Here is a 22,877-nt window from a genome sequence, read left to right on the forward strand (position 1 = left end):
CTTTATCCCCTTAGAGAGTATTGGCTTTGTGAGGCTCTAGGCAGTGCTTCAACGCCAGGGGATCTTGCCCAAACCCTCTAAAAATGAAGTACAGGAGTAATTTGAGATAATGAGTTTGTAACAGGCTTGGGCAGACCTTGGACAGAAGAAGTGAGAGATGTTATCACCCCAGCATTCCTCTTAAAATGCAGTTTTCTCCCCTGCTTATTCCCTGTTAGTCAAAGCTACATTAACATTCCATCCAGGGCCGCTAAACAGAATCTTAATTAGTCCTGATACTCTTGTGCAAGGGGTTTATTCATTGCACTCTTAACTAATGGTTGCTGTCAGAGTATTCTTTTTCTTCTTTGGGTTCTTTGGGGATATCGTGTTCTGCTGCAAAGCATGACAGAAATGTAATGTGCTTTAAGAAAAAAAAAAAAAAAAAAAAAAAAAGAAAGAAAGACAGAAAAAGAAAAAAAGCTTCCAGATCTGAAATCTTGAGACTGAGGCTGACCCCAGTTTTGTCTAATGGTGAGGCATTGTTAGGACTAGGGAGAATAACTTCACCAAACAGAAATATCGCTGCATCATGTTATCTTAATTTTTAATGGTACACGCTCTCTAGTGGTTTTTGTTTGTCGGTTGGTTTGGGGTTTTGGTTTGGTTTTGGTGGAGTGTTTTTGTTTGGGTTTTTTGTTTGTTTTGTTTGGGGTGGGTTTTTTTTTGGTTGGTTGGGGTGTTTTTGGTTGCTTGCTTGCTTGGTTGCTTTGCTGTTGTGTTTTTTTTTCCACGTGACAGAAAACATTACGAACTGGTTAGTGATTTGAAGCAGTTCACGAAATTCTCACTAAATCTGCAGCCTTTTGCATTTTGCATTAGCCACCCGTGGCTCGGGATTTAATGACAAAGTCTGTAGGTGTAGAAGAATTAGCAAGTTACCAAACGGCCCGTTGCTCCAGCACGACCTTTCTGTCTGCATCATATCATATTTGTAATCCTGCTTAGCAGCCATTCCTCTCTTTGCTCCTGGCTCCACACTCCCCACGCACCCGTTTCTGATGTTTACGTGCACACGCTGGTCTCTTTCCGCCACTGGCCGAATTCGGACTGGCTTCGGTGTCAGTAAGGGAAGCTCAGGCGCCCGTTAGCGTTATGTACACGCGTGTCATTTGACGTGAGCATCCCTCGAGGTTATTTGTAGCTGGGGGCTGAATCGTGACAGCGAACAGACGCGACACACAGCACTAAAAGAAAGGAGAAGCTTGGCGGGGGTGTCTCCGCATCCGCTATGAACTAAAGCGGCTGTTTCGTTTAGCAGCCGCGGCAGAAGGCGTTATTTGCCTGAAGTCTGCGTTCACACACACCAGTCTCGGAAAAAGATTCGTGAGACTATAAATTACGGTTTCTTTCTTTCGAGGTGGACGAAGGACAAGAAGAGAAGGGGGGGGGGGGGGAACAAAATAGAGAAAGACCCTTTTTTTTTTTTTTTTTTGGAAAGAGGACGTCCAAGTTACTTAGCTCCTGCTCACCCCCATTAAAGAGTCCTTCCCATAAGCTTGCGTAACATTGATTACTCACAAAGAGTTCACAATAACTATCATGTAGCTAAACTAATTGAGACAATCATGCTAAGTTATAGTCAGTCTAAAAGGTACCATTGATGTGGTAATGCCTATAGAAAGTCAGACATGCGACTCACTACCATTTAATTGCTCCTTTAAACCTGTTATTACAATGTTAACTGGCTTAAGTATATATTGCTGCCTTTTATTGCCTTGATGTGACAAATTAAAACATACACTCTGGAAGCGGCATTCATTTGCGGACTGAGTTGCAGGAAAAAAAGGAGCCGGGCGATGTCAAACCTGTCAGGATGAATTAATTTTAAAACTTGCATTTTGCACTGCAATTCCCACTACAGTTCTGTTGCAGGGGGGAAACATTTTATATAAAACACAAATATATAACATTATACATTGGTATTCCATTTCACGCAGATCTGCCGTAAAAAAAAGAGCCTCATCACGCTAAAACCGAAAAGTCCTTTTGGCTCCGAGTTCTTGTCTGTGGATAAATTTAACGGAGATCTGGAGGAAAGAGAGGAAGGAGGCAGTAATGGAGTATCTACCTCGGCTCAGCGCCACACGCCTGTATGAGGAGTGGGGCGGGGGGGGCGGGGGGGAAGAATTTTCAGTAGTTACCTCGCCTTTGGCTGCCAGGTCCTTGGCCCGGGGAGGAGGGGGTTACCCACGCCCCAAGACCTGGAAGCAAGGCGGCAACCACGGTCCCTGCGGGCTGCCCTTTTGTTGTTCTTCTTCATTATAAAGCTCTACCGAGCTCCCGCAAGGAGGAAAAGAAAAATGTAATAATAATTTCTTGCTTCCCCATCCCCAGGGCTGAGGTGAGTTCACGATCGTTTAAAGGCGCAAGGCTGCGTCTCTCCAGCTCCGAGAAGTGAAGCCCAGCCCCACACTGCTCTGAGCAGCTCCCCCGCCGCCTGCCGAGCAGCCTATTCTGGCTGGGCGGGAGATCCGCGGACTGCAGGTAATGCACCCCCTTCCCTGGGGCAATCGCGAAGGCATTGAGGATTCTCCCACCAAGGAATACTCAGCTCACTCCGTTCTGTCCCCCCGTCCCCTCCATTTTTTTTTTTTTTTTCCCTCTTCTCCTACGATCTCGGAAAGAAGTCAGGGGGTTAACAAGTCTTGCTCGCCCTCTCCCTTGATCTCGGGGAGAGAGGTAAGAGTTGCTGGCACCTTTATGGGACTCAGATCTGCTGCGGCTGAGGGAAACGTCGGGCCCCGCTATCTTTGATCGGCCTTATTCATCCCAGCTGCGCACTATTTGTTTGTCATTTCGCCCCTTTCCTCCCAGAATAGTTATTTATGGTCTGAAAAGTGAAACGCGCCGTGATTTGCCTTTACATGGACTCTTTTGCAAACGAGGGAGACACCTCCCTCCTTCCCCTCCCCACTACGCGAGCGGGGCTGCCAAAAGAGAGGGGGGGGAAAAAAAAAACCCTGTCTCAATCATTATCAAATCAGCTTTGAATTCATTACTCCAGAGCATTAACTAATTACCAGATCAGAGAGAAGAAAAAAATAAATATTCCTTTAAATAACTGAAGGTAATTATAACCCTGATGTTGACACTAACGATTAATAATTGATCAGAAGTTATACACAATAAATTGTCAATTTATCTCCCTATAAAAATGCACTTTTTATTTTTTTTTTCTTTCTGAGCGTTTTTTAAGAACCCGAGTAGCGACAGTAGCCACACAGACGAGGAGCAGTACGACTATTAGTATTTTTTATTTGTTTTTGCCCCTCCCAAATACTCGGGAGTGTTTTGAAATCCCCTGTTACGAATCACACAAATCCGCGGGGGGTAGAAGTCACTTTCGCTGCCGACCTGCGCTCCTGCCTTTCCGATGAGGGCTGAGCCGGGGTGACCTCCCCTCCCCTCCCCTCCTTCCCTTTCATTTCAATCCTCAAATCCCGAAAGGAGCAAGTCAACGGTGGCTGCCCCCGAAGCAGAGCGGCCGCGTCCCTCGGTCCCTTACTTTCGTTCAGGCAAAAATGCAGCCGGCTAAATCCACATTGGATGTGAAATGGTGATGTTCCCCGTGAGTCATGGCTGGGGAAGCAACGGGTCCAGATTGCGGGACCCTGGCTGTCACTTCGTCCAGGGTGCTCACAGGTGTAACGCTCCCCGAGAGCTACCTGCCTCCGGGTCGATGTCTGCAGCTCCAACCTGCCCGAGTGTCAGAGAGTGCCGCGCCGATTGTGCCTTCCCTCTGCGAGTTTCATCAGGAGCCTGCCTAAGAGCAGCCGAATAATAATCTGGGATTAGATGAATGGGCACTTTGAATATTCACCATGCGCCCCTTTGTTTCTTAACTTTTTTTTTTCCCTAGCTGGAAACATAACTAAGTTATTAGGTATTGGATTAAAATCAAAGGGGTGAACATCGTTTTACTTAACGAGATGTATTACTGATAATAGCAGTATTTTTAATCAATTATTATTTAGTTCCTACAACAGAAAGGCTCTTTTCGCCTACTTGGGTTGTGAGAAGCTTGCCCAAACACCCGAGAAATGTCTGACTGGAGAAGGCAATTAATCGACCCATATGTAAATGCCACCTTTTGTCGTCGTCTTTTTTTTTTTTTTTTTTTTTTTTTTTTTAAAGTTAATAACCAATAAAATCCTCCCGCTATCGATTACATCCCTGCCACATGCCTCAGCGGCGCGGAGAGTCTGAACCGCCTTTAACTGAGATGTAACTTGTGTCAGAGGCAGAAACTCTCAGTGGGGAGAAGTGAGAGGGTCTGGGCCTTGTTTCAGCGAGGCTGGGCACAGAGGGGCCGCGAAGGAGCGGGCCGAACAGAGCCAAGCCAAGCAGAGCCGGACTGCTCCGCTCCAGGCTGCTTGGTTCTTGTCACGGCCCTGGACCGGAGCGGCTCCTCGCAGCTGGGCTACTAGACCCCCTCTAAGGAGCTAATTGTTGGTCTTTTAGGGAGTTGTGTGACGCCAGGTAGGGCTACATCAGACGCTGCACCTTGCAATTTGTTTCTTCAACTGAAAATCACTCTTTACCCCCAAAACTTGGAGATCTCCTCCTCGTGTGGACATTTGGGAAGAAGGCAGTGCTCCTTTCCTCCCGTTCATGGTTGTGTTACTATCTACAGTTTCCCTCTCTCTCTCTTACAGAGAGTAAAAAGTCCTCGGCCAAGATGCGAAAGGAGCGGTGAGCGAAAAGCTGACGACCATTACGCTTCATATGAACTTCCCCAGGAGATGGGCCTGCTCCTCTCCACTCGGGAGTAGCAGTTCCCCCGTATGCCTGCTTGGCTGTCCGCTGCTGACTTAGGCTGTGTGTTACCTCCGTCCCCATCCCTTCCCCCAGTCTCCAGCCAAACAAAGGTGGGCGATGCTTTTTTTCCGCTCACAAAGGCAGTTGGTGAGCAGCTTTCCTGAAACACTGACTCTTTTATTGAGAACAAATGTTGACATTTGCAGGGAGCGAGGGAAAAAGCAGCCCAGGAAGTCCAAAGTGGAAAGCGACCCTCTTCCTAGTTGACGACAGCGCCAGTTCCTTCGGGATACCACCTGAGATTAAAGCCTGAATTTCAATAAATCATCTTTAATGAAACCTCTGGCCCTGAAGAGGGAAGGGTTTGTCTTTTCCCCTCCCAAACTAGCAAAGAAAAGAGAGGAGGGGGTCGGGGGGAGAAAGAATAAAGATAGAAAGGGATGTAACTTTTTAATCCCAGTGGTCTGATTAGGATTGTTATGAAATAAAACTGTACACAAACTGATGTATTTTATCACTTATCCCTCTCTCTTGCTATACTGAAATAATTACATTGTTTGTGCCAATAATCTAGCGAGGCTGCACTTTTCCTTCTGCTTCCAATTTTGATTATTAAATCTCAAATTACAATGAATATGCCCATTACATTAGTTCTTGCCCATTAATTACTTCTGGGGGGGGGGGGGGGGGGGGGGAAAGAAAGAAAGAAAAAGGGAAAAAAAAAAAAAAAAAAAAAAAAAGGGGTTTTGCCAAATCATTTGGCATCCATGAACCATTTGTGAATTTCTCAGAGAATGTGAGAAGTCCATTTGGTTTTACATACATAGTGAAGACTTAAAAGCAAGTTTTCCAAGTCTTTCTACTTTTCTTTCCAGAAAGAAATCCAGGTCTAAATACTAGCAAGGGTGGGTAAATTATGGAAATCTTTTATAAGTCTTTGGGCGTATAAACATCAAAGGAATGTCGTTAGCCTTTTTTAATCTCTGCCACAGCTTTTGGTTTTTACCAATTGAAATGTACATGCTGTGTCCAACAGAGGCCTGGAACATAAAATGTGTGTGGTGGGGGCAGATGGAGTAAGAGCAGGAGTGAGGGAAAGAAAGTTCAAGCACCTTCCCCAATGTAAAATACCTCCCCGTAGAGTCTTCCTAAAGTGCATAGTAAAGATGGTAGAGGATGATTATAGTAAATATTTGCATCTACATCAAATGCTAATATTGGAGGGGGGTGGAAATGAACTACTACTTAGCTTCTAGTCTAACTATACTACACACAGATACAATTCCATTTTACCTCAATGAAAACCAGGATGTTACAGTAGCAAAGAAGCATCATTCTACAAACGTGAGTAGGCCTCCAGCTGCAGAGACCTTTAGTGTTTTATATTTAGCTAGATGGAGCCCAGAGTTTTCCAGAATTACAATATTAATCTCTGCCCTATCAGATGAAAAACACATGCATTTTCTCAATCACTTGGATATCTTCACAGGGGTAAAATATGAAAGGGGGAGGGGTGCAGGGGGGCGGGGATGGTGGTGCAAGCAAAGATGGATCATGGATATTGTGTATATATATTTCAGAAAAACTGCATCCTTTACCCGTATTTATTATAATCACAACGTATTTTCAGACTCCAGACCAGCACACCTCTTTATCCAGTTAACATTCCCAAGGCTGATGCCTGAAATATCTAAGATCACTTTCAAATGCCCTTTCTAACAAGACCTGAGCAAGAGGCCACTAATTTTCACTGAACAAAAAGCCACTGGAGAGAGATCCGTTTGTCAATATCAACTGGTCCAGCAATTTCCCATCTTCAGACACATCGGCCTATCTGAGCTGGCAGATGTTTAGACAAGATTTTATAAATTGTTCAATATCAGACCATAATGAACCCCAACTGACCATTCCAAAGCAGCTAAAAGCATTCAGGATCTCCCCTGCTGGGATCTAATAATGCTCTCACACTGGAACATTATTAATCACGGAATAAAATAGATGAGCCTCTTGAAAAATAAGTGTATGATTGATTAAAGGGCAATCTAAGAAGCTATTATTCTTGTTTTATAACCGTAAGTTATATTCACTCAATTTATCTTTTGGGGGAAATAAATGATTGTTCGTTTCTTTTCTGAAATTATATTATATGAAGATTTCCATTATTTTACTAAAAAATTAAAATGATTAGTTAGCTGATTCTATGAGCCCAATCAAATTGGATTTCCAATGAGACTTTAAAGATACGGTTTACTGGTATAAAGAAAGGGGGGGGGGGGGGGGGAGAGCCATTAAAAAAAGAGAACTTTCAATTTATTTTCTTTGCAAGAAGCAGAAACAAAGAAATTAGAAATAAGTAATATCTGATTTAATTATTTTTTTTTCCCTAGGAATGGTGGATTTAATGAATGTTAACCCAAATAAAGAGCTACTTCACACCCAACATAAATAGTTTATAAGAAACATGCATATATTCACATCACTCTCTCTACGTATATGCATATATATATGTACACAAATACATATTTGCACACATGTGTGTATTTAAAGCTTAAGTATAATGGAACAAACCAGAAGGAATTAATTTATGCAAAGTATATCTTTGCAACATATTTAAATTGCTTATTTATTTTATGGCCTAAGCTCTACTAGTGAAATTACAACGTTTGTCATTTTCTAAGTAATGAATTATTATTTTGGGAAAAATAAATGAAAACAACCATATTGTTGCAGACTAGTCTGTTTTTATTTACAATTAGAGATATAAATTAGTAAAGAATTCTCGTTAAAGAACCAAAGATTGTATAACCATCAATGTTTCAAATAAAAACCAGGCAAAATTTATTTACAAAAAGTTCAGATTCCATTGCAATACAACTTGCATAAATTACTAGAAGCTTTATATCATTACAAAAATAAATATCAAATTTGTTTCCACTTTGTAAGGACTCAAGTTCTCCAATCACATCTTTATTATCTCTACTGTATACATCTTTTACAAATAAATTTTACAATAAATCCTATCACACCTATTGAATATATACCGTGGCAATGAAGTGATCAATTCAAGATATCCTGAGAAAAACAGATCTGTTTTCAAAAGTCACACATACATTGGGGAAACTATACTATACCAGCAAACTCACATATGTCCAACAAAATTCTGGTTTAATAATTAGAGTCGGAAGATTTAATAGTGCTCTGTGGTCTTCTTTTATACAGTGGCACAAGATGTGATCCGGATTTAGAGATTTGTTATATATATTAGCTCGGGGAGAGATGATGGCTTGCTGACTTTTTTCAAAGCAATTGTGACACCTACCTGTGGACCAAGGAAAAAACCAGATCATCCAAAAATCCTTCAATTACACTCTAACACTATTAAATGGAGGGGAGTGGGGGGTGGGGAGAAAAAAATACTTAAAAGTAAATAAGGCAAATTTTTATTCATCTAGTTTCTTCTACAGGGGAAAAATAATAGCTGAAAAAATGGCAGGGCAGATTTGTTTGTGGCTGTTTATTTAGCCCTAAAGAGTGCAGGTATTAGGAGTGACATTCCTAGCTAGGCAAGAGGCAATTCACAGACAACATACCCCACTTAAGATGCATGTCAGTCTCTAATAATGATCCTTTTTTATTTTAAATACATGGTCACTGCATGAAGCCTCACTCAGAATGTACTGCCATGTGAGCACAGGCACTTTTTTCTTTTTTTAACAGCAATACCTTCACAGGTATTTTTTGTAAACCTTTCTTTCCGTAAGATTTTAATAATTACAGCTTTGCCTTACACAAGCAAAGAGTATTCAAGGTGAGGGAACTGTCTAAGCTGACTTTAAAATAAGGCAAATCCTAGGGGGAAAAAAAAAAAAAAAAAAAAAAAGTCATAATGAGAGGCTGAAAAAAAACCCAGCAGGACAGAGTGTCTTACTTTGTAATCAGACTCTTCAGTAATGAAGCAAGAAATTAACTTTAAGCAAGTCCAGAACTGTGCAGCATGTCTTAGACCTGATGTCAAATGATCAGTGTAATAGAAAATGTTCTCACTTACTTGCATTGCTGTGTGATTGCACTTCTATAGGTATGGTTGTACTCCTACTGTGCAGACTTCAGTGGGATCTGTCAAAATATAACCGTCAGTTAGTCACAGGACACAGCCAGCTAACTAGATTATACAGTGTGTGTAGGTCCCAACCCTCACTCATTTACAATTCATAGCTAGATCACTTAAAAGGCTGGCCAATATTTTATAATTACCCTTATCTCAAGTATTTTGTTAGAAGAAGCTGACAATTATATTAGTGCAAAACTGTCTTTTAAAAAAAATCAACAACAAAATAATAATAATTTACCAAAAAAAAAAAAAGAATCTGATAAAAATGTTGTGCTCCAAATAATTTCACGTTCAAAGTCAGCAATTATCTGAAGCCAAAAGTGCAAAAAGAACATCAGAACATTGGAAACGAAGAGTAAGTCCAGTTTGTCAGAAACATGCACACACAAAAAAATTGATGGCAGTGATACCAGTGCTCTCTCGATATCTTTGTGTGCAGTTTTCCTTTGAAAAAAATTACTTTTAAAAGATGTGTCTGCAGCCTGTGAGACTGATCTTTAAGTCCTGTTTTACATTTCCTCTCTCAGTTCTTAGAGGCAGGTATCAATACTACAGTGTCATGCCGATTTTAATCCCCAGATTAAACTATTGCCCATTTTCTCTAGGCAGTGGCAGTGGTGACAGTGTGTTCACTGTTTTCTCCAGAGAAGGTTTCAGTCTTTACAGAGTATAAAGGGACTTGCACAAGTCAGGGAAGGAAGGTGAGGGAGAAGCAGGAAAAGAAAATCAGTGAAAACAAGTCACCTACCTTTCTTAGAGTCATAACTAGAGGGCCTGTAGTGTTGTTCTAGCTGGTTAGTGATTGTTTTCAAAGAGTCACTGCTCTGCTTGTGGACAGAGTTGGCATTTAGGACAGTCTGACTTAGTCCATCGTTTGAAGCCACTGCTGCGGAGTTGTATCTCAGGATTCCCTGGCTCTGCAGAGCGTTAAAGTTCCCATAGTTTGTATAATTGCTATAAAAAGGTGAGGTGTAATAAATATGCCTCCCCAGGAGGGAGGAGGGCGAATAGGCAGCGCTGTGCGGTGCAGAGGCGGAGGTGGCCGAGGAGAGTGGCGCAGGCTGGCAGCCTTGGCCCAGTGTCTGGCTCTTGAGGTCCGAAGTGGCGATTTCGGCCAGCGACCATAGTTTGGGCTTGCTGGCCGGCGTCTGGGGCCCAGGGGACGTGCGGCCGCCCAGCGACGCCTTGCTGGCGCTGCGGGCGGCGTCGGCGTGCGGGTGGCCGAGGAGCGGGGCCTCCACGGCGGCCAGGGGCGAGGAGGTGGCAGGCTTGGCCGGCGGGTCGCGCTCCCCGCCGCCGCCGTCATCCTCCTCGATGTCCTCTTCCTCTTCCTCGTCCTCCTCGTCCTCCTCCTCTTCGATGTCCTCGTACTTGTCCTTGCATTCAGAGCCTGACTCGCAGAGTGGGTCGCTCGCTCGGCAGGGCAGTTTCTCGCCGTCCGATTCGGCGGAGCAGGAGTGGTCCGTCAGCGAGTCGACTTGCAAACTGATCCCTGCAAGGGTCCGCCGAGCGCAGAAAAGAAGAGTCAGGGAGGGGGGGATGGCAAAAGAAAGCGGGTGAGAAGCGAGCACGGCCACCGCCACCGCGGAGTGCAGGGTGACGCTGGCCGTTCCGGTCTTTTCCCCGCAATCCCGTTTCAAGGCGCATCCATCCCCAGGGGCTAGCTCCAGCGAGGCACCCCCCCGCCTCGCCCCGCACGGCGCTGCCGCCCCCTGCCCGCCTTGGCAACCGGCACTGCGGTGCAACAAGAACCTAGAGCAGCTGGAAGCGACGGGACGGGAAACGTTTGGGGGGCTTTTTTTTTTTTTTTTTTTTAAAGGCAGCGTCCCCCCGTTCCCTCTCCATCCCGTCATTCATGGCTGTCCCGCTCCCACGGGGACATGACGGAGTGGGATGGAGCCACTCCGCCGCGCCCGCTGTCACCCCTCGCCCACCTTCGTCCTCCGCGGAGGTTTCGTTGCTCTCGGGCATCTTCTCAGGACTCTCTTCTTTACTTCTTGTCCCGTCGCCTTCATCGTCGTCCTCGTCCTCACTCTTGTTCCGCGGGGCCCAGGTCATCTTGTTCTCTTTCTTGAGCCGCCGGCGGGCGTTAGCAAACCAGGTGGAGACCTGGGTGAGGGTCATCTTGGTGATGATGGCCAGCATGATCTTCTCGCCCTTGGTTGGGTAGGGGTTCTTGCGATGTTCCTGTAGCCAGGCCTTCAGCGTGGCTGTGGCGTCGCGGGTGGCGTTTTTCCTATATGCGGGGTCGTTGAGCTGGTAGGGGTAGGCAGGGCTGCCGTACGGGTGGTAGCTGATGGCTCCGGTCATCCCTGTCGTATGGGCGTCGTAAGGGGAGCCCTGGACAGAACAAAACGGCGGGGTTGGCAATTTGTTATTGGTGATAGCCATTAGTAAGTTGTCAAGGCGAAATCGGCGGTTTTATTTGTATTTCCCCGGGATGGTGTCTTGTATCCATATTCTATAGGGGGGAGAAGCAGCACCCAAAGGCCATTAAGTTGTGATCCTCCCCCCCTCCCTTTCTCCACCCAGCACAGACACAGCCAGGCACACGAGCTTAAAATCGGCGATGTTTTAATCTTTCTGACTAATTTCACCTTCTTGTAATTGAATATTTCCCAATATAATTTTTGAACCGCGTAGACATTTTAAAGGCCCTACAGGTAGCGTTTTGATATCTACATTTCTCTCAAAGGTTCAAAAGATGTTTCCTTTTTTTTTTTTTTTTTTCTATAGAAAATACAACAAAGCCACCACTTAGCAATTCACTGCACTAATGCATTGCAAATCCAATTTGCAAATCAGAAGATATGCACCGTTTCGAATTGTTCAAATGCGATGTAATTAGCATTTTAATTCGCCCTTTAACGTTTAAATTGCTCTTATTTAAGTCTGCATAATGCAAGAAAAGTTAAAGATATCGCTAAGGAACTCGCTAACTTCCAGCACCTCTGTGAATCCCACAGATCGCCGAGGCACAGGCGCAACATCACCTAGTATCCCACACAGTTCACAGCCTCGCTGCAACTTCCAGCCACTCGCCTACTGCTTTTTCAACAGGAAAAGAAAGCAAGCCAGAACCTCAGACCTTTTGTATCACTTCGAATAAAGACTGAACGACAATTTATACACCGTATTTTACAGACAGAAAGCAAGTAGTTTCCTTGTCAGTCTGCAAGAGCAGCATGTTACCCCTCTGCTATCCCCTCCTAGGATCTCGACAGCGGCTCCAATCTCAAATTCCGTGCACAGGTCTTTGTGTGTGCGGACTAGGTACGTGTCTAAATCTGTGTGTTTATAAAACTATATAACCGTCTACTTGTGCAGCTTATTTATACAATTTATGGTTTTATTTATATAGTTTATGCACGGAATACACACATGGATTTGCAAATGCTGCTTTTAACTAGTAAGAAGAAAGTGAAATCCGAAACTGAGGCCACCACAACTATCCTGGGCTTAAGAAAAGCTCACAGATAGCAAACAGATGCTCCTTTTCATTCCGAAAATCCAGTTAAACCATTAGCAGAAAACACACTAAAAGTAAATAAACCCACACGGGGATAAAACCTGCATCGCTTCTAAACACCAACTTAAAAAGAGAGAGAATTAAGGCGGGGGGGGAGGATGAAAGAAAAAAGAAAACGGAAAAATGAAACCCTCCTCTATCCTACCACAGTGAAAAGAAGGGGGGGGGGGGAGGGGATTAAAAATAAAAAAGGAAAGCAGGGCAAGGGGGAGAATGAAAGCATCCAACTGCTTGAGACGATCCGTATATTATTAATCAGGGCTCCCGTAAGACTCCGCGAAACGCGGGGCGAGCCCTGGTCCCAGGCCCGCCTGAACCGCACTCGGCTGGGGCTCGGAGCGTGACGGCGCCCCGGCCCCGGCCCCAGCCCCGGCCCGCCGCGCCGCTCCGCTCCCCGCCTCCCTGTCGGCCCCGGCGTGGTGCGGTGCGCGGCTGGCGCCGGCAGCGCGGAGGTGGCGACGGTGCGGGGCGCCCGGCTGTGCGACGTGATGTCGGGGGCTGATGTTGAGTGTGTGAAGAGAGGCTGGAGATGATGAGGATGAGAATGCGGATGCTAATGAAGAAGGAGAGGGTTTCTCTTCGGTAGTTACCATGTAGGAGGGGAATCCCGTGGCAGGGTCTGTGGAGTACTGGAGCGGACTGGTGAAGCCTGTGGCTGCCGCCTGGGCGGTGAAAGCTGCCGATCCCGGGTAAGGGCTGAACGCCGATCCCGACGAAGACCTGGTCAGCTCCTCGCTCCTGGGGGCCGCCAGCGCCGAGGCCCCGTACGCCGGGCAGGAGTACAGAGCCAGCGAGCCAGGGGGCTGGTAGAGGTAACCCTGAGGATAGGACATGGCTTGCACTGGCGTGCACAGGAGCAGGGAGGGGGCGAGGGTGACCGGCCCTGCTGCTGCCGCTGCTCCTGGCGCTGCTTTCGTGCTCTCACTCTCCCTCTCTCCCGCCCGCCCTCCCTCCCTCCCTCCCTCCCTCCCCCTCTCTCTCTCTCTCTCTCTCTCTCCGGTTGGCTCTGTGCAGTTATGTAGAGAATTAGAATTGTTATATGCTCCCCTCCATGCGCACCCCGTCAGAATGAAAACAAACAGGACCGGGAAAAAAAAATGAAATATAACACCCCACAAAAAAGGAAAAACAAATCGAGCGGTCAGAAATCTAGCCTTGAGGGAAAGGGCATCTGGAAGAGACGGAAGAGGAGAGGGTTAATAAAAAGAGAAAGAGAGAGAGAAAGGGAGAGAAACAGAAGGGAAGAGGGGGAGAGAGAGATGCGAGCCTCCAAAATCAGAAAAGTGGCTGCTGCATATGGAGTTCTCCCAGCCAGCCAGCTCCCCCAGCGCCTGCGAGCCTGTATTTTGGGGGAAGTATAGAGTCTGAAGTGAAGAGTTGAGGGAAGGAGCACCCGAGTTTCTGAGGGACATTGGAAAACAGAGCTGTCTGTCACCGCCACTCATCTGCATAGCGCGGCGGGCCCGCCCCCTCCCGCTTCGGCCCCGTCTCCTCCCGCGGCCGGCAGGCAGGCAAGCAGGCAGGCAGGCAGGCAGCGAAGGCAGGCTTTGTAATGCAAGCCTCTTCGACTGCGAGCACACTGCTGAAGCCGAACGATGATACTGCTGATCAGCTCCTCTCCGGCCTCGCGGAGCCATAAATACTCTTTCACACACTTTCAGTTACAGCACCTCGCTCACTCTTTCTATATCTACATCGGTAACAGAAAACAATATGTATTATAAATATCCCGTCACACATGCACTGACTGAAGTGCCATATGCACACACACGTACCTCAGATGAGTGCATTTGCAGGCGTGTGGGAATGCAGGGCCAGACTGGAGGGAGCTGGGTAGTGTACAGGGGAAGAGCACTTTGTATAAGAGCTGCCCTGTATGGAAGGAGAGAATAGTAACTACTCAGATTAGCAGATCCAGAATTACTCAGTTCTTGGCAGTGAGAGCTTTATAGTTTGATAAGTTGCCACAAATGGTCAAGATACAGAGTGCCTTTGATATGAAGGGATCCAAAAAGAAAAAAAAAAAAATCCCCTCATCTTTCTTTCATTGCTGTTCTTCCTTGTCTGGTGCATGGAGAAGAGGCCTGGGTGACTCCTTCCGGGGGCCAGTTGCCTCCCCTCCCTTCCTCCCTTCCCCCCTTTCAGATAACTCTCCTGGAATATCACTGAGATGCAATTAATTTCCCAAACAATGTAACATTTTCCTTTGCCCCCTCCCTTTGGCCGGCCACCACCAGCTTCTAAGCACAGCCAGCTCTACTCCAATCTGAATACAGAAGGACCGGCGAAGGCACTGCTCTTGTCTCCTCGGTGCAAACATAAATACATACATACATGTACATGGTTTTTTGTTTTATTGGGTTGTGTTGGGGTTTTGTTTGTTTGGTTGTTGGTTATTGTTGTTGTTTTTTCATTTAATATTTAGTCTGGAGGAACCCTTCAGAAACCAGCAGTGAGTTGCCCGCACTCGAGCTCTGGCCTTTTCTTCACTAGTCGAGTTGCAGTGCTGGCGAGCCCCTGGCTGTCCCATCATCCCCTTCCTTTCCCCACTGCTGCCGTGTCGGGGCTCTCGCCCGCCCTGCCGCACTCCCCCAGGTCCGGGGGACGGCGTTGGGTTCTGCGTGCCCCACCGAGCCGCTGTCAGCGAGGCCGAGGGGCACTAGGCCGCTCCGTGTCGCATTGCCCGCATTTGCGTCTTGCTGCCGTCGCCCGGGTGGGGCAGGGTCGGGCTGGCAGGTAGGGGCTGGGGCGCCGGAGGTGCGGGACTGCAAGCCACCACGTCTCCCGCAAAGCCCTTCATGTGCAACCTGTGCCGGTTTACCAGTCTGGGACGAGCTGGAAAAAACAATTGTTTAGGTGCTCTCGGGGAAAAAAAAAAGGAAAAAAGAAAAATAAAAAGGCCATCAAATGGTGTCTTGTTTTTCCAACAACTAGGTGCCACCACTTCGCCCGTATTTAACCAAATGAAGTGAATTGACGTTCACGGCTGACTTTGTGGAATACCTGAGATAATTCCATTTAGGGTATGATGGAGAAAAATCAGTTGCTGAGGGATGCCAGGGAATTTCCACTGACAAGACAGGAGACAGCGATAGCTGGAGAATTGCGCGTTAGCAAACCAGTCTATTGTTAATCAATTAAACATGCAGCTAATAAAGAAAATACACTTCGAGTAGGAGATTCAATAGCCTCACGTACAGAGTGCTGAAAATGACACACTGGAGCTATGGTCAAGTATCGGGGTGCATGTGCTGTCTGAAGCATTTCGACCTTTCCACTTCCTTTTTGTCCCTGATTTTTTATTTCTTTCCTTTCCTTTCTTCCTCTTCTGTGAAACCTATATTCCAGTTTACCCCTGCCCCTGCACGCAGCAGTAAGGATCTGGCCATCAGTCACACCAGATTAACTCCTATCCAGATCTATCAGTTGGCAATCCCTTAAAAAAGCAGGTGAGGGAGAAGAGGAGGTTAACACCAACAGGTATGTCTTGTCATTAACTCGCAAGTTCCTGACAAGAGAGTGATAAACAACTGGTAAACTCAATGCAACAGATTACAAATAAAGACATTTGTCTCCCTGCTTAGTAATTAATGCCCATATAGAATGCCCATACAGAAACTCTAAAAACAAGGGCTTTATATGAAACACTTTCATATTTCAGTAGTTCTATGGAATGATCGATATCATGTGATTACATTTGAATAGTCAATTCCTGTGTTCCGCTTTCTAAGTATATGAGCTCTGCTTCTGAACGGAGCAGCAGCTGGAGAGCTGAGAATGCAAAATTAATTATAACATTATAAAGTCGTACATGAATCTTTCTAAGTCAACTTGCATACCTTGCAAAATGTACTATACTCTCTGCATTTTTATTTGGGAAGCCAAGTCTGTTCCTTGCCAGCAGGAGTGGTGTAAGTGTTTATCTACACGAATTGATTGCTTTTAGTTCCTCCTCTTTAATAATTAGTGGAACAATTCAGATTGGGAATACAATGGCCGTTGTGTTTACATTATAACAAGGGATTAATGCTATTAAGTGAGTGTTACAGTTATGACTTGGGAAGAGTACTTAAATAAATACCATGATCTCAGGAGAATTGATATAATTCAGTTCAGCGTGTTTGCAGATAGGCACAGACATGCATGCACACACGAGAGATACAAATCTTCATACACAGCTACATGTATATACATATGTTATACATGCTAGGTATATGCACCCATTTGCGTGAATCGTAGGTGCCGGGTTTGTCTCCATCCTCTGTGGAAATGTGTATTTGTGATTTCAGTAGAGGGAATGTTTAAGTCAGTAGCATTAATCCCCTTCTTCCAAACACAGAGCAACAGATTATATTTCTGATGTTTTAATTTGTGCAGCCCAAAAATATTGTTTCACATACAGAAACAGGGTTAATTTCACAATCAGAGATTAATGGAGTAATATATTATCATTTCAAAAGACAAGTTCTTGCCTTGATTTGCATAATTTTTGTATGGCTTCAGAAAGAAATGGATTTACCCACTGCAAAGAGACGGTATGTATTTTATTACAAGTACACCACTAATCTGACTTTACACAATAGGTGATAGGGTTATTTAAATATAACTGGCGAAGTCTTTGCGATAAACAGACCAGAAAGCCGTGTCACTATCGGTTTTAAATATCGATCAGTGTATGTGGTGGTTTTCAACTTCTTCTCGGAGTTCTCTCTGTTTGATTTGAATGCTTTTCGGAGGGCAGGGTTTTTTCATCTGCCTGGCTCCACCGCCGAAACCTATTTTCCCACAGCACTACCTGTTACTAATAAAAAGTCATCTAACTTGAGCTGTTAAACAGTAGAATAGTATTACATGCTCTTTTTATTGGTAATAACTTTGGCAAATTAACATGCCTATACAGAGACACTAAGACTTTACGAATTGCGTTTTTATTTGAATAATCTATTCATCAGTTCCACGTTTACCTTCCTAGATTTTAAGCGGTGATTTCGCCTTTTCTTATTTTCATTTATTTATTTATTTATTTATTTATTTATTTATTTATTTATTTAATTTTAAAGTCAGTTTGTTTCAGCACAGCCGAGAAGATAGCTGAGAACCAGCCCCTTTCCCTGCCTCTCTTTCAGCTACCGCTCATTGTCGGCCTGGGAGACAGGTTTTGCGGTTTGTCATCTATTAGCTGTATCGCCCTGCACCAGTGACAGAGGGTAAAGTTTTGGGGCGAGTGCAGCTGAGCAAAGTCTGCGGGAACCGCACCACTGCCCTGCTGCGGAAGCCCTCGCTACCCGCCACAGCGGCTGCTCGCCCTTCGCTCGCTATCCAGCGGTCTGGCGGTTGCCTGGTGGTCGCTCACTCGAGACCCCGAGTTTTGCTAAGGTAAAAGAAAAAGAAAGAAAGGGAAAAAAGATAAAAATCTCTTCGCCGTAAGGGAGAGCTGTCCCATCTTAGGGAGAGCTCCCTGGGGCCCGAAAGGCGCGCACACCTATTACCCGCACGATGTCAATTGCCCAATTGTCATGACACCGGTCACAGCAACTTTTTTAGGCAGAACGAAGTGGAACTTGGTGGGATTTGGAGATGTAAGACAATGCGCAGCAGAAACAGTTTCCTGTGACATAACCACACAATGGTCTGGGAATGCTTTCTCCTTTCTCTCATGAAATGGGGGACCGCCACCATCTCCCGGAGACAACGACGTGAAATAATAGACTATTGTATTTAAAAATAACAAATAACACACTCATACTGTGCAAGCGGACTTGTCCAGTTTTCTAGTAAAAGGAGCCCTGTTTACGCTGCTTTTTCTAAGCGAGGGGCTTTTCAGGAGAGACCTTTGCGACCCAGGAGAGACGGGACGAGCTGGGAGAGCCGTTCTGTCCTAGATCTGCTCACGGGGTTAAAGCAGAGAGCGGGGAAAACAGCAAGCGAGAAAAGGAAAGAAAGGACTTTTCTTTCCTCATCTACGGGATAGCTTCGTTACTTCGAGCTGTGTGTGGGAGGGGGCGCTGTGGCGATGGATTCTCAGCTCTTCCGAGCACCGGCGGCGAAAGGTTTGTCAGCCCCGTCCTCGAGGTTTCTTCTCACATCTCGGTCATTACTTGTATTAACAATGTTATCTAAGTGTCACTCCGTCATACCTGCAGTAAAAGATGGATTGTTCGCATGCGTTACGGTCAATTCTTTCCTCTTTATGCCTCTTTTTGTTTGTTTGTTTGTTTGTTCGTGGGGGCTTCCACCCCTCCATCTCCACCCCCTCCTTTTTAGTTCGGTACGAGCAGAATAGTAGATTGCATTTTCAAAATGCACTGAACGAAGGAACTGCTCAGGGGAACACTGAGAATTTAGACGACTCTTTACAACAGGCAAACGCATAGGAATATGAAACATATTGCAGATTCTTTTTCTTTTTTCTTTTCTTTTTTTTTTTTTTTTTTCCCCCTCCCCTCTTCAGAAGTCTGTGGTTTCGATATTTTGCACTCATAACGGGCCATGTCTTTTCGAGGATTTAGATCCCACTTTTTGGGACGTTGTTGGGGTGAACACTTAAAGAAAGGAAAAAAACAAAACAAAACTAAAGACGATCTCTAAAAAACAGATTTGAGGCTTAGAAAAGTTATTTCCCATAAGACACACTGTTATTAAGAGTCTTAGTCATTTTCTGCTTAGGTAAATATAAGCAAATATGTATCCCTAAGTATAAGATAAAAGACCTCCAAAGCTTTCCTGGAGGCTGATATTTTCACCTGAAAGGCAGGCAGTTTCTCTGGACAAGTGTGCGATCCACAGGTGGGATAATTCCTCCTTCTTAAGGGGGAAACAGGAAAAATGGGCAAGGGGAAAAAAAAAAAAAAAAAAAGGTAACCAGTGTATCTGGCTTTCGAACGAGCCTGTCAGTAACCAGTGCGGTGCAGGCAGAGGCACGGAAAGTCCCGCCGCTCTCTGCGAGGTGCTTGCAGCGGCTTCCCCGCCTTCTGCGCTCCCCTGCGGAGCCGCTGCCGCTTCTTGCAGAGCCTAGAATCGATGCTGGTGCTAGCGGCACTGAACAGCTCGGAATGGGCTAAATCAGTGTGACCCATCTTCACTGGCAGGGGGACCAGTGGGCGGAGGGAGTGGGCCTCCCTCCGGGGCTGCGGACAGAGCCATCGGGAGAGGCAGGGCTGGCTTGGCGGGTCAGGCTATGGAGGGGCCTTCACACACATGCTGTGCCGGGTGGAGAAGCGCTCCCCATCTCCGCCTCCTCTGGAGCCAAGCTATCAACCCCACAACTTTGCCTTTGGGTTTTGTACTCGGGCAGCACGTCTCGGAAAGACTGCTTCAGAGTTAGTGGGAGGCTGAATTCTTCCAGCACCTTGTACACTGGCAGCATGGGTGATATACAAAGGAAAAGTGACACTATTTAACTGAAGGTTTGCTTTATTTGTTTATTAGAAGCTCACATTAAAATGTATTCTTTGGATGCAGGAATATTCAACAAGTAAGTTTGGGCACTTCGGTGCCCAAAGAGCACTGGTAGGCAGGCTCCTGGGGGTTCTTCACCTGGAATAGATGTGTATAAATAGATATCTCCCGATGGTTCTTCTTCATACTTATGGTAGGGTTAAAAATGTTCTAGGCAATTTTGAAGTCGTTCTGTCAGACCCCTCCACAGAATCACAGAATGTTAGGGGTTGGAAGGGACCTCGAAAGATCACCCCCACTGCCAGAGCAGGATCACCTAGAGTAGATCACACAGGAATGCATTCGGGCAGGTTTTGAATACCCGCAGAGAAGAAGACTCTACAACCCCTCATGGCAGTCTGTTTCCCTTTCTTGTAATTGTTATCGTCTGTTTGATCACTGCTTTTAACACTAGAGAGCACCTGCTCACCTGCTTTGTGCCTTTCTCTCATACATTCATACATTCACCCTCCTCTGTGTGTGGATACACGTATGCATATCCTTCATTTGCAGACCCTGAAACACATTTTTAGAACAAACCTACCCCTCATTCCCAAACCAGAGGGTCCTACTCTCTCCAAAAAAGAATATTCCTGAACTTTGAGATCTCTTTGTATCCATTTAAAACGAGATAGTTCCCTCTTTCAGAACAACCATCTGTCCTCATTTTCTGTAGAGTCATTTGAGGTTGCTGGTGCATTTCCAAAAGCTGACAGAGAAAAAGACAGAAAAATTACAGAAAAATTGTAGTCATAGTCAAGAAAACTACAACATATTTATGTATTTAGGAAAACCATGAGGCAAAAAAAATATATATACTTAGAACTGATGCAGCATAGTTCACATTCAGGCAGCTTTATAACAGTTACACATTTTCTTACATTAATAGAATCAAGAACTAATTGAAATTCTTCATTTCCTATTTTTCTTTACATTGATATTTCCTCTAAGTAAATGTTGAACTTCCAGTGTTCCTTACATGTAGTCAAGGAATCACCACAAAATTATGGGGGTTTTATTGTTGTTTATAACTTTATTCCTTACCTTCAAGCTTTACTCCAAGTTAGAATATTTGAATTTTAGGGGGAAGGTTTTTCATAATATTAGCTCTTCATATATAGTTGGTAAACAATAACAGTCCATCCCTCCATCCCCTAATATTTCTTTGAATATTGTTACAAGCTAAAAATACACAATGCTATTTCTAAGTTGCTAAAAGTTTTATCTGGGTTTACTCAAACAGTCTCACTGTTTCTCCTGGCTTTGTAGCAGCGCTGGAGTAGATCGCCAGTAGAAGCAAGTTTGAAACTTTCATTTACATCAGGTAAAGGAAGGGCAGACAGACCATCTGGCCTCTAGCTTTTCAAACTATGACTGTGCAGATTTCATCTTGGAAATGATAGCCACTGAGAAGTCTAAACATGCACATTTCTTCTCATACATCTGACTCATTTCCATCAGCAGGAAAGAAAACTACCTGAAAAGGAGAGTTCTGCCTCAATACCTTCTAATACCATCATGGTTTTAAGAATAACATGAGATGCTGACTTTGTCATTTGGCTCGGCTCAGGACAAAAGTGGAATCCTGCTGTGGCTAAAATACTGTGCAAGGACTAACTGTTCACTGTATGGAACGTTTGGAGAGCTTGTATTATTTTGCAAATAATAAGACATTTTGGGGAAAAAACAAAACAAAACAAAACAAAACTTGACAGAGGTATTTTAAAAAATCTAGGTTAAACTAATGCCAACCAAACCAATCAACAGATATTCTCCAGTTTTCAGGGTGATGTTATGTTTGAAGTGTAGGTTACAGGAGTTTAAAAGAGCAAATCTCTTCACTCACATCAAGAGAGAATAAATTCTGGTTTATGTGTCTCAGTGCTCAAACACATGACTTTTTAATATATCTCTAATAGACAAGTAATGAGATGATCCTTGTTTTCTTTACTTGGATGTTCCCTAGTTGCAAATTACTGAAGTTCTAGAAGGTTGTGACTCCACTGCACTTTGAACATGTGTTTTTTTTTTACACTGTTGTTGAGAATTATGTGATGTTGTTATTTCAAACAGCAGAGGTACACAATGTTTAAGTTTTATTTCTCGTGCAAACACCCAGTCTGACTCTTTCAGCTGGGACCCATTTGGGGGAATCCTGGCACATGGAAGATAGGAAGTGATAAAGAAGGGAATAAAGAACAACTGATTAATCGCCAGCCTTCACTACAACATTTTGCCTCAAATAATTATGTCCTGGGATCATAAAAATTTCTATAATGTTCTAATCTTTTAGTTTTGCAATGTTGTTGGATTCTCAAAACAACAACAAAACCCCACCCCAAAGTTCTTTCTTTTCTCTTACTCCCTCCCATGCTCCTAGTCCCTTACCTTAACTTAGCTGAGATTTTCTAGGGAGTAATGGTGTGCCAGATGCACTGTGACTTGGCACTGGTGCATTTGCCTTTGTGACCTTCCAAAAGGAATAATCTCACAAAAAAAGTAATGAGCTGCCTCTTGTTTTTGAACTTAAATTCAATATTCACACACCCCAGATATTTAATGAGATTTCTTTGCAAGCTACCCCCCCCTTAATTATGTAAATAAACTAAGAAGTTGTTCAGCACCACTATTATAAACATGTATATTTTTTGGGGGTAAGGGGGTTTTTGCAGAATTGCAATCAATATGATACACACAGTTGTACATCAGTTAATTTTATTTATTTTAATTCCCTCCCCCCCTAGGTATTTAGTTTCTAACACATTTTGTGTTTCAGTCGTTCAGATTTGTGAACACTATCCACTAAAAATATTTCCATTATCTTGCTTAAAAATCATATGTGAAGGGATAAAACATTAATTCTAACCTTCATAAAAATATATGGGTTATAAAAGAATGTTTTCCCTTTAAATATGCTTGTTTCAGATATTCAATTGAAATAAGAAACAGTGCATTTTATACACTTTCTGTGGTGTAATTGTTTGTTCTGTTTTTACACAA

The 22,877-nt window shown here is 44.5% G+C and overlaps 1 protein-coding gene and 1 long non-coding RNA gene across 3 annotated transcripts; one reads left to right on the forward strand and one right to left on the reverse strand.

Annotated features, from left to right (window-relative positions):
• The first annotated feature begins 1,874 nt into the window (after positions 1 to 1,874).
• Positions 1,875 to 5,467, forward strand: LOC137445758 (uncharacterized). Of its 2 annotated transcripts, XR_010988482.1 has the most exons (4): positions 1,875 to 2,132; positions 2,377 to 2,526; positions 4,698 to 4,910; positions 5,007 to 5,467. It is a non-coding gene; the product is annotated as an uncharacterized lncRNA (long non-coding RNA). The 2 variants fall into 2 exon arrangements; XR_010988481.1 differs by lacking the exon at positions 1,875 to 2,132 and having other exon boundaries at positions 2,216 to 2,526.
• Positions 5,468 to 7,161: 1,694 nt separating this feature from the next.
• Positions 7,162 to 13,369, reverse strand: IRX2 (iroquois homeobox 2). Its single transcript, XM_068147476.1, has 5 exons — positions 13,031 to 13,369; positions 10,846 to 11,251; positions 9,660 to 10,403; positions 8,849 to 8,916; positions 7,162 to 8,119 (listed from the first exon to the last, which is right to left on the reverse strand). The coding sequence occupies exons 1-4, from the start codon at positions 13,271 to 13,273 to the stop codon at positions 8,873 to 8,875; spliced, it is 1,437 nt and encodes a 478-aa protein (XP_068003577.1). The 5' UTR covers positions 13,274 to 13,369; the 3' UTR covers positions 7,162 to 8,119; positions 8,849 to 8,872.
• Positions 13,370 to 22,877: the final 9,508 nt, after the last annotated feature.

The sequence above is a fragment of the Melanerpes formicivorus genome, unplaced genomic scaffold, assembly GCF_026170545.1.
Source record: "Melanerpes formicivorus ecotype bairdi unplaced genomic scaffold, bMelFor1.0.p_v2 SCAF_15, whole genome shotgun sequence".
Lineage (NCBI taxonomy): Eukaryota > Metazoa > Chordata > Aves > Piciformes > Picidae > Melanerpes > Melanerpes formicivorus.